At 37.0% G+C, this 13,998-nt stretch overlaps 2 protein-coding genes across 2 annotated transcripts; one reads left to right on the top strand and one right to left on the bottom strand.

Moving 5' to 3' along the window:
* Positions 1-720: 720 nt before the first annotated feature.
* Positions 721-8,740, top strand: LOC126976813 (nucleoside diphosphate kinase 7-like). The gene is made up of 7 exons (XM_050825423.1): positions 721-855; positions 1,104-1,381; positions 1,456-1,617; positions 2,204-2,402; positions 4,297-4,542; positions 5,304-5,417; positions 8,585-8,740. The coding sequence occupies exons 1-7, from the start codon at positions 853-855 to the stop codon at positions 8,732-8,734; spliced, it is 1,152 nt and encodes a 383-aa protein (XP_050681380.1). The 5' UTR covers positions 721-852; the 3' UTR covers positions 8,735-8,740.
* Positions 8,490-12,528, bottom strand: LOC126976850 (ARL14 effector protein). The gene is made up of 3 exons (XM_050825480.1): positions 12,321-12,528; positions 12,088-12,231; positions 8,490-8,827 (listed from the first exon to the last, which is right to left on the bottom strand). The coding sequence occupies exons 1-3, from the start codon at positions 12,398-12,400 to the stop codon at positions 8,743-8,745; spliced, it is 309 nt and encodes a 102-aa protein (XP_050681437.1). The 5' UTR covers positions 12,401-12,528; the 3' UTR covers positions 8,490-8,742.
* Between the last annotated feature and the right edge of the window lie 1,470 nt (positions 12,529-13,998).

The raw sequence follows: 13,998 nt of genomic DNA, 5'->3' as shown, positions 1-13,998 counted from the left end.
CTATCGAGGAATTATAATCTCAAGATTGATAATCTCTCGGAGGATAAACTTTCTACTGATTTGGTTCAATAATAAACTTATTATGGTGAATCACAATATTGTGAACTTCTTTATCGCAAATTAATTATGAATGCGGTTTAAATTTTTTTACAAATCAAGGAATATTATAAGTTTATAATCGTACTTACGTATGAAAGGTTATATTTTCTGTTTATATGACGTATCATCATGTTTCTTAACTAGGTACATCATTGCTGAAGATGCAAACTTCACAAATAAATTACGCAAACAACCGGCGTGTTGATTCCAAGTGAAAGTTGTGCCCAACGAACAAAACAGAAAATCTGACAGACTCAATTTGGTATTGTTTTCTCCCGTTTAACAGTCGGGGCTGTTTAATCTTAAATAGATCAAGAAAACAAAAATATGATTATCGTCCCCAAGGTTCTCGGAAAGCTGAGATGGACCTAAACATTATTAAAATGAAGATTTCGCTCAATGGCCTGTCAAATGCCTGACCTATTTATAATTACATACTTACCTATTTATCATCAATTACTCAATACAATTACTGTGTCTGTTTGTCCGCCTATCAAGGCACTTACATCAAAAAGTAGGTATTAAACTCTTTTTATAAATAATTCTTCTGAACATTGTTTTAGTCATAGATTATAATTAATTAGGTACCTGATATTAAAACTTTAATTGGTTGTTTGTGACATAAGTGACAGACGTAACTTGAATTTTTTGATACTTTTAAAATTTATATGATAGCGTTATTATTCTTAAAGGAAAGCGATAATAATTATATACTAAGTTTTTAAATAATTATTTGGACTGTGTGAATTTATAATGGTAAGTAAGTACCAACACACACAACTTAATATCATAGTGTCTACTCATCAAAATTCATAGGGTGGGTTAAGAAAACTCGTAAAAAGAACTGTTCTCTGACCCCACCAGTAAGAGGTAGTACCACGAACATCATTGTTAGGTTTATACTTTATATATTAAATATAGGTAAAAGCAGTAAGTACCTACCTAAATTTTTACAAAATACGTTAATCATATTTATTTATGTAATTGGTTTTATTTTGCCATAGGTGTACGATTACTTTGATAAATACACATTTATTTGTGAAATGTACGACGAAGACGCTGATGATATCATAGAACTAGTTTTAAACTTTTTTCCCTTTGATAATTCTATACAAGTAATTGATACAAAAAAGGGCAAGAACTTAGTGAGAAGAGTACAGTTACCTCCGCTAAAATTAGAAATGCTGCAAATAGGTAATGTTGTAAATATATTTGCAAAACTGCTGTATATAAGGGACTGTGCGCCCCTCACACGAAGAATACTCTTTAAAAACGTAGAAAGGTAATCCACAATAACAGCGAATTTATTGTTTTTTTTTAATACAATAATAATATTAATAACGCTTTGAAAAACAGCACTTTTGCTCTTATCAAACCCGTCCCACCAAGTGCTCACGGGAAAATAATCACATTTATAATGAAGAAAGGCTTCCGGATTGTACGTATGAAAACTGGGAAAGTTACAAAAGAATTTGCGATGGAGCTTTACGCAAACATAGCAGGGAGCAGCATGCTTCCGTAAGTATAGTTATTTTTTAAATGAATTATTAGCAAAGATTAACTTCAAAAACGGACATATTTTTCGAACAAACTCGCGCAACTAGTTTCTTACAAATTTATGGCATTTCAAAGAAAGAATTCACCCAAAAACAAAAACCTATATAATTTATAAAAATATGAGAACTAATAGATAATAAAAAATACATATTCCTTAAACTAATATTCTGCCAGGTTAAACTTGCAACGATATCATCATGTTTGATGGTTCTTTTATATAAGCAAGAAATTAATTCATAAAAGTGCAATAATTACTTCTGGATATTTAAAATTGTTGATGAGCGACGCTATTGGTTACAGCCAATTTGAAGTAAAATAATGACAATAAATATCTATTTTCCATCAATCCTTATTTGTTTGACATTATTGTGGTCATCGTTGTTGGCATCCGTCAGCTGGATTCGTTGAGGCTTTCTTGAGATAGAGGGTCGAGATAAGGACAGACAATTAGCAACGGATTACAATGATCTTATTATAATACATTTTTATTCAATTCGGGTCCATTTTGTGTAACATTCGTTTACTAACGTTTTATTGTGCCATCCAGAATTATAATAGATTACATCACAACCGGAGAAGTAATTGGCTTAGAGCTGGTAGCAACCGATGCTGTAAAAGAATGGCGCAAGTGCTTAGGAGCGACAGATCCTACAGAGGCAGCGCCAGGTACGCTGCGGCAACTGTACGGTGAAAATAAATTGAGGAACGTGGCACATGGATGCAATACTCCGGAAGATGCTAAAAAGGTTGCGTAACAAGTGTGTAAAAACTGCATGACTACCATCGGCGATATTATGTCATCCGATGGTATACATCATTCATTCATAATATTTCGAAATGTACCAACCTACATCCAACGAAGTAACACGGGCCATGGTTTGCAATTTGTAACTGTTAGTGGTTTAGAACGCTTTACAGTAATTGATGGTAGTTTCTCACAAGTAGATCTCTGTTCCCAAAAATAATTCATTTTAACTGATTATAAAATTATACCTATTATATTATATGTATTTGCACCAATGCTTAGGTTCCTGCTTATATCTGTATATTTATAGTAATTGCACTTTTTGAAATACATAACCCATAAAAAATTAATGCATAAAAATTCAATTCACATAGCTCACTCTCTGCCGACAGACATTTTCGGACTTTACAGGCATAAATATTCTTAATTTAAAAAAAAACTGTATTGTTGACTCTGACTTTGACATCGATTTCAATCGCCATATTGTGCAGTGCACTACTTGTACCTACTACCAAGTTCAATAACAAGAATATTCGACTCACCATCAAACCATGGAACGTGTCACCCGTGAATCTATCCAGCATTTATTTATTTTTAAACCGATTTGCACCCTCAAAACACCACCCGTATTATTAATAAGAGCAATATAAAGTTACTCCAAGTTCTTCTCCCTGTAATTCTGTAGTAGCAAAGGTAATAAAGATAAAGACAAAAAGTTTTAAATTTGGAATAACTTTACTTCGCGTTTATTAATAACACAGCACAAGAATAAGTAAAACAACATTTCCAGCCGTTGAGTAGAGTTAGAAACCAATATTTTTATGGGTAAGTATGTAATGTGGAACTGGGTAAGAGAGATAAATACAATTAATTCATTTTGACAAAATTTTATACTTTCATCCCACGGACTAGTAAAAAAAATAAGGACTCCGTATCACCTCACATAACAGTGTAACACCAAAACAAGCCGATTAACGTGTAATACATAGCCCCACGCACACACTTACACAACTACAGGCCGATAGGCGGCCATTATGAGAATTGTCATCGTCTGTGACAGATCAGTTTGCGTCTCAATAAAATATTTTAAAAATGCCGTCGTGCGTTGTGAAAAAGTTTAAAAACGATACTATATAAGTATTTGTACGATTATTTAAGGGAGAAAAATTTGTGTAACTAGTATCCCCCGTAACCGAACACACACTAGCATAACTTCCTTTTTTTCCGTGTCCTTTTTTTTGCTCGCCCGTGTTTCATCCACACAAAATTTCTATCAGCCGAGTGTTCCATATTACATATCCAATATTATATTATCATTTTTAAAATTCTTACAACATTCATTCCAATTATTATAATGTAGGTGCAACTTATATTTAATAAACTAGCTGACCCGACAGACATTGTTCTGTATATAATAAATAAAATAATGTTTTTATATGAATTTGTCAATAATATATTATAACATCAAAAATTAGGTACTTCGTAAAATATGCACCCTGCTGTCGTTATGAAATTGTTTCACAGCAGAACTGTCAAACCGTGCGTCAATAAATTCTCTCATAGAAATTATGTATGGACACATCAAAGGAAAAACAAATTTGTTGTTTTTATTTAATTTCGCAGCATTTTCCTATTTATTCACCTTTTAAACCTTCTCTGGACTTCCACAAATAATTCAAGACGTAAATTTGCCAAATCCGTCCAGCTGTTCACACGAACAGCAATTCATTTTTATATATATAGATATAGATAGATATTATATCTATAGTTTCTTGATGAACAAATATCCCCCCAATCTAAAAAGAATAATGCTAACTCATTCAATCGGTGATGCCATGGTCGTCTGTATTCATGCGAATAGCCACAACGTTAAAAATATAATTTTTATCACACAGATGCTCGACCTTTTCTTCGGTTACGAAAAAGGAGTGCCTCGTGTACCTTTCAGAGCAACATTGAAGAACTGTACGTGCTGTCTTATCAAACCGCACGCGATCATAGAGGGTAACTTGGGTGCTATACTGGAACAAATTGCAACCTCTGATCAGTTTTATATTTCTGCAATAGCTATGTTCGCTGTGAAAATATCAAACGCACAAGAGTTTTATGAAATATACAAAGGAGTACTACAAGAATATGAGGTAAAATAATTGATGTAAATGTTTTGGCATTATGCATTTACTCACTGTAAGTAATAAAGCCGTGCGCTAGCCTTACCACTGACACCCACTTATCCCACACCGCGTCGTAGCCGTTCAGAAGTCGTAGTGGTGAGGTGAGTACAACCCACGTGACTGGGTGATTCAATTTTTTTTTAAATGTGTAACACCTTTATTTGGATTATCCAGTGGAAAGCTCCTTTGCACCGGATGCCGACTAAATTATTGGTACCACAATGGCGCCTATTCCTACCGTGAAGCAGTAATGTGTGAGCATAACTGTGATTCGGTCTTAAGGGTAGTGAAATTACTGGACAAATGAGACTTGACATCTTATGTCTCAAGGTGACCAGCGCAGTTGTAGTGCCTTTCAGATTTTTTGGGGTTTTCAATAATCTTGAGCGGCACTGCATTGTAATGGGTAGGATATCAATTACCATCAGCTGTGCATCCTGCTCGTCTTCTCCCTTATTTTCATAAAAATTCAGAATTTTATTTAGGTAAGTATTTACATAAATTTTTAGATTATTTTATGTGACTGGTAAAGTAATTAACCCGTCTGCTCATTTAATGTTCGTGTGGTCATCATAACACGTACAATCTCGTTTATTTGGGCAATAATGTATAATAATAATAAGTGCCTCAATGGTAAACTTCTCATAAGGTTTTACTTCAAGTGGATTATAAATTAATAAGCAATAGATATTATGTGCAATGAATTAAGCATGGTATTATTATTGCAGGCAATGTGCATACATCTAGCTGAGGGAAAATGTGTCGCTTTAGAAGTCAAATGTAACGATCCAAATAAGAATCCTGTATGTGAGTTTAGAAAGCTGTGTGGGCCAAGAGATCCAGTAAGGCTTGTTGTATTTTGAATCAAGTATTTAACTATTTTATACTTACCATTCTTGAGGACTGCCTTCGTATTTAAACTCCACTTCCAAACAACAACTAAAAAAATGTCGCACTCCGTTGACTGGTACTGAGACGGCCAGAGCCAAATGTTAAGAACGCTCCCGGATACGTCATCAATCATTGGCACCCCTCTAACTGTGAGTTTTCACCAAGAAACATTAAACATGCAATGTATCGATTATCGAAACAAATCGCACAGCTTGTATTGTTGAGATTACGTTCGCACTCAATCTAATTAGGTAAAATACTTGTCAGATTTCAAAATTTGTTGCTCTGTGTTCGCCCATGTTTTTCTATTTATTTGTGGCATCTGACGTTGACACTGCTATGAAACTTGTGTCGCGACTTGTCTAATGTCGGCTCCACATTAGTGCCGCGAAATCACGCACAGTTGTGCCATCCACATTCACGGGATGCTCGCAATCTTACGTGAAACTCGCCGCGTAATGGACGTTGAAACTGCTGCTGCAATATCTTTTGTAAAAATACTACACGTAATCCTATTACAAAATGCAATATAACAAACCTTTTTTCTATATAAACGATAGCTGGGCATCAAAGAGTCTTTTTAATTCTTTAATTCCAATATTCATTTGAGTACCTACTAATCCGCCTCCAAGCATAATTTCTTGTTTTTTATCTTTATGATGCGGGTTTCATCAGGTTCATTCAGGTTGTCAGAATGATAATGCTCGAAAATTACCCTTTTTACTTTCATTAATCCAAACGTTTACGCGTGACTCAATTTTAGCGCGCGCATTCGCACACGTCCGGATGGGGCCGTCAATAATCGCAAGCATATGGATGTGTACGCGTCCCTTTGTCGCGTCACAAAATACCGTCTCTGACCGGGGTACAGGCGTCAAAGCGCGTCAACACCTTTTCACGGAGCTTCACCGTACTAATGTGGAGCGACAGTAAAGTCTTGATGTCATTGTTTACCACCATGGTCGGTTAACATATTGTTGTTCACAAGTTGATAAAAGATTGTTTTTTATGCTTTTATACAATACTAGCAGTTAAAAACTATAAATCTTTTTTATCGCTTGAATCCATGGAATAATATTATGATAGTATGTGTAGTAACCTGAAACCCCTAGTACGTCATCTGTGATGATAGTCGTAGTACTTATCGGCAATTGTTAAAACAAATCTTTGATTGCATTGTAAGATTAACTGAGAAATATGTTGAACGAAATTGTTATTACGAAATTTAATTGTAAACATGTCTAGTGATGGCTGGACTGTAAGATGTCAAACAACTTTCGGCTCAATAACCAATTACAATGTCAACACGTTATTTCAATACATTGACAGGAAACAGTATTTTCAACCTGTTATGTACCTATATGTTTCTTCAGTGCAAACTCACAGTATTGGCTATGTATTATAACTTTTTTAAGATCTTATTCAATTTCTAAGGCGGGATTCAAGGAAATGGCACTTATGAATTACAAAAGTTACGTTTTTACATTTACCACCGCTTCGGAAAAGTTTGAGCCTTAATGAGAGTGGCGAGAACTCATTGCAACTCTTTACAAATCATTTCATTTCAATTATATCATGAAAAGTGATGCAACAAAAATATTGCAAACGTCAAATACTCAATGCGTGCCTTACACGTTAGTAAGTCAAAAAAAAGTATATGAAAATTAATAAGTAAAACAAGAGTTATTGAGCTCAGTAGATGCATCAATCCACACACATCGTAAATAATTAAAGGTTTTATGCGAGCATTTTGCGATTACAAAAAAATACAATAAATTTAATTTAAAAATTACGAAACAGAGTTTCTGGTAAGTAACAGGATCATCCTGCCACCACAAGTAGCGCCCGTTCACGAGCATGACGCATGAGTCAACCTCCCTCGACCATATTTTAGGGAAGGGAACGACTCCCCACGTCGCCGCCACACCCAGCCAGCACGACGGAGCCTGTCACGAGAACTCAACCAAATAAAAACAAGCTATTTTTTGCTCTACATATGTGTACAATGTTGGATATTGTGAGCTGCCTAGTTTTTTATTCACGTCGAATAGGTACCCACCGCCTAGTTTCGAATCAGTCAGAAAAATCGGGTCAATACCTTTATTAGGATCCTTATCCTAAGTGGCCCTGCATGGTAATGGGCAGGCCGTATCACTTACCATCTCGCCACTTTTTCTCCTAAAAGAAACACTGCAAACAATTTGTCATTTTTGGTACCAAATAATTGTCAGCACTATGGGTTTCAATATACCTAATGAGAACTATATGTGCTATCTCACTCAATGTGATGAAGGACCTATTATTATGTCAAATATTCTTTTAAATTTTTTTTCTTTGTTTCTAAAAATCCCCGCAGACACTAGTTTTCATAAGTCACTTATTTAACAAGACATATTAAAATAATTTGTATAACTTTTAATGGGTTGGGAAATCTCATATAACCACTCAATATGGGGCACGGCAAGAACTGTTGCGTTTCCCGCGCACTTTTTTGTAAACCTTGGTATAGTCTTCGAAACTATACCTACATTATTCGCCTTCATTCAATTATAAGTTAAAAGGGAAATAGCACTTCCTAAAACCAGAAATCGAATGAGGCGTGTGGATTTCGTCATGGGGCCGATCGACTGGTATATCGTGCTGTATGTCTAAATGAGGAAATCGACTTACGAGGGACGCAAGAGACCAGTGAGATGCTCCTTTGTATCTGATGCCGGCTAGATTATGCGTGACGTAACGGAGCCTATTTCTGCCGTGAAGCAGTAATGTGTAAGCATTACTTTGTTTCGGTCTGAAGGGCGTCGTAGCTAGTGAAATTACTGGGGAAATGAGACTTGACATCTTATGTCTCAAGGTGACAAACGCAGTGGCAGTTCCGCTCAGAATTTTTGGGTTTTTCAATAAGCCTGAGCGGCACTGCATTGTAATGTGGGGTATCAATTACTATCAGCTGTGCATCCTGCTCGTCTTTTCCCTTATTTTTACATAATAAAAAGAAAAAAGAAGAGGATAATAAGAAAATATTATTATTTTCTTCACATCATTTATTACAGATAATTTTAGCTTCATAAATTATTTGAAATAAAGCTGTCAATGCTACATTATCTTTACATTGCAGGAGCTATGTCGTCAGTTGTATCCAAATTCCATACGAGCACAATACGGAAAGAATATTGTACACAATGCTGTACACTGTACAGATCTTCCAGAAGATGGTGAACTTGAAGTTGAATATTTCTTTAAATTATTGGCGAATGTTCATGAATAATTCTCATTTTACTTCGTTTTACTATAGACGTTTCTTATTGCAAAGTCATTGCCTTCAATTTCAATTTTTTCATACATCCACTTTCGGTTTACTCTGAAATAGGTTTTTTTTTTGTAAATTTATCGAATTGGGCGTTATTATGCGGAAATCCATAAATATTCAAATGTTGTGAGCCTTCTTTTCCGTGTCTCGTGCCAGAATTTGGCGAGTCAATATCTCCTGAGGATGCCTCATGTAGAGGCGAAACGCGTGTCGAATTGCTTGAAGACGAATCTTATAACAACTTTATAGTTCACTTATTTTTAGAGTTCTGCTGACTAAAATGAAATGAAAAATATTAGACTACCTAAAGTCAATCAAATTATTACGAAAATATTATAGTGTAGTTACTTTTTATTGTTATTTTTGGAATCGGTGTCCTCCCGCAACGGCCCCGGCCTCGCCTATCGTCACGTCACGGTACGACACAAGCACATTAAACTTATAATTAAATATATAGTTACACACCTACCTTGGCTGACACTGACCAAACGGGAAACACCAGCTTTCAAATAAAAAAAGAATTATCCAAATCAATATCCAACATTTTTTTTATAGTAGGGGGCAAGAGGCTCACGGGATGGGGAGAGGTGAGGCAACCGCCCATGGACATCCGCAACCAGGTGTCAAGAGATGCGTTGCCGGCCTTTAAGGTGGGAGTATGCTCTTTTCTTGAAGGTCCCTAAGTAGTATCGGTTCGGGAAAACCACAGCCGGTAATTGATTCCACAAAGTGGCTGTGCGAGGCAAGATTTATTGCAAAACGCGCGGTTGTTAAATGGTTGTGATGTGAGGGTGGTACTTTGCACGTAATGTCCGGTAGTGGAATTCGGCCGCTGTAATCAACCGAACAGCTCCTCTGAGCACTCCCCGTGATAAATGCGGTAGAAGATAAATTTTTAAATTTCTAAATATTTTCGGCCCCGTTCCGATACTTTGCCTAGCATAGTCTCGGAACACAAGTTTGTTCCGATTCTCGTCGACGCTTTCCCGGGACATGTTGGCACAGCTGGTGTAGGAAGCATTCCCTGTGCTATCATCTGCATAGCATTGAATACTGCCGATTTGCAGCATATCATTGATATGCAGAAGGGGATAGCACGCAGCCTTGCGGGACCTTACCAGCGGTTATGGGTTTTAAGTCGGAGCATGCACCGTTGATAACAATCTTGATACTCCGATCGGCCAAAAATTAATCAAATTCAATGCTATCATCTGCATAGCATTGAATACTGCCGATTTGCAGCATATCATTGATATGCAGAAGGGGATAGCACGCAGCCTTGCGGGACCTTACCAGCGGTTATGGGTTTTAAGTCGGAGCATGCACCGTTGATAACAATCTTGATACTCCGATCGGGCAATCGAAGGCTTTCGCTATGTCCAAACTGACCGCTTGCGCCCATTTATGGGTGAGGTATGCAAGAAGATCACCAGCTGAGCGACTGCGACCTGATGGAAACTGTGCTGGCAGTCGCTGATCAGCTGGTGCTCCTCTAGGTATCCCAAGAGCTCGTGGTTGATGATCGACTCCATTACTTTGGAGAAAATGGAGGTAATGGCATCGGGAGGTAGTTGGACGGATCCGAGCGTACACCTTTCTTTGGGATCGGGTGTACTAAAGCCGCCTTCCATAATTTCGGGACTACGCCTGATGAGTAGCAGAGCCGGAAAAGAATTTATTCTCGGGTAAGGACCGGCGCCAGTTCCAGAGCACATGGCCGCAGCACTATCGGGGGAATGCCATCGGGCCCGCTCGATTTACGAATGTCCAAGGTGAGAAGCGCCTTAAACACGGCGCCATGCTGGAGTTTTACCTCGGGCATGTATGACTCGCACCGCAGAATATACGGTGGTGGTGCACCTTGGTCATCCAGAGTCGAGTTGAACGCGAAGAGGGAACCCAGGAGATCAGCATTCTCTTTCGCGTCATGGGCGAGCGAGTCATCGTCCCTGTGCAATGGTGGAATGACTGGCTGGCATAAGTTTCCTTGGACAGCCTTGGCGAGCGACCAGAACGCACGAGTTCCCAAGGGAAGGCGTGGTAATCTCTCGCCAATTCTGTCAAGCAGCGGCATCACCCAGCAAAAATCATATCTGTCTCCATGGGTAGGATGCAAAAAAGAACCGCATCATATCCCACTCTGCTGACCTATAGTGCCACACGCTAGGTAGCTGTATGGATGTGAGTTCAACAGAAGGTCCAACAGTGAAGGTGTATGATCTTCCACATCTGGGATTTGCTTTGGCGCAATAAACAGTTGCGTCAGACTATATCCTAAGGAAAAGTTGTGAACAGATCTAACTGCATTATCTGTGGTACATGAGTAGCCATTCAGCATGGTGAGCATTACAATTGCTAAGAAACATGATCTCTGCACTGGGGATCTGCTCCAACATGGAATCTGTAGGGATTTGGATGTGCTCAAGGAGCCGGTCAGTCTCTGCTTTACCGCTATGGGACCTATACAGGCATGCATAATAAACAACAATATAAATGTTCCTTTTGAACAAAGTTAAATTTTTAAGAATACATTAAAATCAAATCAAAATCACTTTATTCATGTAGTTCACGGAAATGACACTTATGAATGTCAAAAAAATATTTTTCTAATTGAATCTACCTCTACTTCTTAAAGGGTTGAGCTAATGAGAAGAAGCAAGAAACTCATTGTATGATATAAGTTACAAATTATAAATAAAAATTGATTGATTGATAATATAAATTGATAATGGACTAAATTATAATTATTGTTTTTAAACATACAATTTAAATATTATTTTTAATTATAAATAAATAGTAGTTATTTATAAATAAATCAATTCAAAATTATTTTTTGGAACGAAACATGAAAGAGGTTGACTGATCTGTCTGTAAACAAAATGTTGACAAAAATGTTGTGTAACACTGAAATCTAAAAATGTTTTATAGGCCAATATTGGTTTGTAGTCTTTATACTATGACACTTCGTTTTTTATAAGGAACCCGGCTTATTCCCGTTTCCTTATAAGGGCGATTTCAGAACTTTATCTCAAAGAATGGAATCAGGAAATATCGGAAACATCATATTGACTATGGATTTCCTTTTATTCCATCACAACAACATTAAGTGGCGAAAATTTAAGAAAACTGGACTGAGAAATAAGAAGAAGACCTTTATATTCAATACAAATAATAAGTAATAGACAATTCATAGAGTAATTTATATGGCAAAACAACATTTGCCACTTGTGTATAATATAGACCCAAAATAAATTAAATACATTCAACTGCGCACACATTTGGGTAAGTGTGATAAAGTTGAACAAACTTACCTGCACTCCTGACCACATTTATTTGAACCACACTTTGGGCATGGAAAATGACATCCAGGGCACGTCTCATGTAAGCAGTCACACACGTCTTCTCCTGACGAAGTTAAATGACCTCTTTCATTGTAAAGTTTCTTTGTTTTACGACTGTAAATTATTATTTAATATTTATGCTAGCATAAGCAAAATCTAAACTAATGAGAACAATTTCGATAGCAATGACTGATTGCACTTACTTTAAAAAGTAACATTTACGATTTAGCTTTCTCCGCTCACGGGTAGAAGTCTCTGGATTAAAATTATGTAAGAAATTCATTTGAAACAGTTTATTATATGACGATTTAAGTTGGTGTCTTATTTATCCTAATATTTACACAAAATACAAATTGCAATACGAATAGGTACACAGAGTGACAGAACAACAGACATTTTTTTTGGTTCTGTTCGTCCATCTGGACAGGCAAAGGGGTCAAAAGCCCATACAGCCAAAGAACCACAGACACAGAACACTTTCTCTAACGAGACCACAGATTACTATTATCAACTGGCCATTTGACCAAGGACTTTGTAACTGTAAGGACTTGTTTGTAAGGACTTTGTAACTGTGACTTGTGAGCAAAGAGGATGTTTTGAAGTACGCTAAAAGTAGGTACTCTGTTGTAATTAATAAAATATACACTGTGGTAAGTACTTTACACAATATTTTTATATATTACATCAGTTAGGAAAATTTTGACCTACTTGTTTTTTTTTATGGAAAAGGATGACAAACGAGCGTACGGGTCACCTAGTGTTAAGCGATCACCGCCACCTGCATTCTCTTGCAAAACCAGAGGAATCATAGGAGCGTTGCCGGCCTTTAAGAAAGGTGTACGCGCTTTTTTTTAAAGTACCCATGTCGTATCGTCCCGGAAACAGCACAAGGAAGCTCATTCCACAGCTTTGTAGTACGTGGAAGAAAGCTCGTTGAAAACCACACAGTGGAGGACCGCCACACATCCAGATGCTGGGAATGCTATCCTAATTTGTGGCGTGTCGTGCGAAGGTGGAATTCGGCGGCAGGAATCAGATGAAACAGCTCTTAGGAACACTCCCCCATGAAAAATGCGGTAGAAGACACATTATGAAGCGACGTCTCTACGCAACGCCAAGTGATCCAGTCGTTCACAGAGTACTCGTGCACTTTGTAAAGTGCCAATGTGGGCCGGTTTGCAGTATTGCCGTGTTGTTGAAGAGATGTGATACGACAAATGGGGCTTTTAGTGGTAAACGAGCAAACTTGAGTCTTCTGGGGGTTAAATTGGACAAGGTTCAATTTAACCCATTCGGTGACCTTCTCAAGAGAGGACTCGATAGAAAACCCAAGTTAACCGCGGCATGGCCCGTGTATACGGCATCACCAGTGCTGTCGTCTGCATAGCAATGTATGTTGGAGGTGTCCAACGTATCATTGATATGCAGAAGAAACATTGTAAGAGATAGCAGATAATGGGGCACTCCTTTGAGCCCAGCGCCGCTGCTTTAACTAATTCAATTAATAGTGTAGGAAAATTACATTACGATTCAATTTTGTCGATACGAGTATTACTATCGTATGTAAAAGGAATGTCTTACTGAATAAATAACGTAATAATAATAATTTTGTCTACTTCCTCAGTGGTCGTAGTTATAGATGTTATAATTAGGTATAATTCTGTAAACATCAATTGATCTAAAGATCTAAGTTTTATTTTAAAATCTTTTAATCACAAAACATAATAAAAAATCAATACATTTATAAACATAAAACAGTGTAATGAAGGAGACCTATGCCTACTTCTCTAGTGATGTATCATGTAAGTATTAAATTTTGATTTGGTGAAATATTTTGATCACTGATATTTTGCCGCTTGCATAAAATATATCAAGAAGTTT

Source organism: Leptidea sinapis, chromosome 42 (genome assembly GCF_905404315.1).
Source record: "Leptidea sinapis chromosome 42, ilLepSina1.1, whole genome shotgun sequence".
NCBI classification, from domain to species: domain Eukaryota; kingdom Metazoa; phylum Arthropoda; class Insecta; order Lepidoptera; family Pieridae; genus Leptidea; species Leptidea sinapis.
The sequence above is the reverse complement of the archived record's forward strand: the minus strand, read 5'-3'. Positions and strand labels throughout refer to the sequence as shown.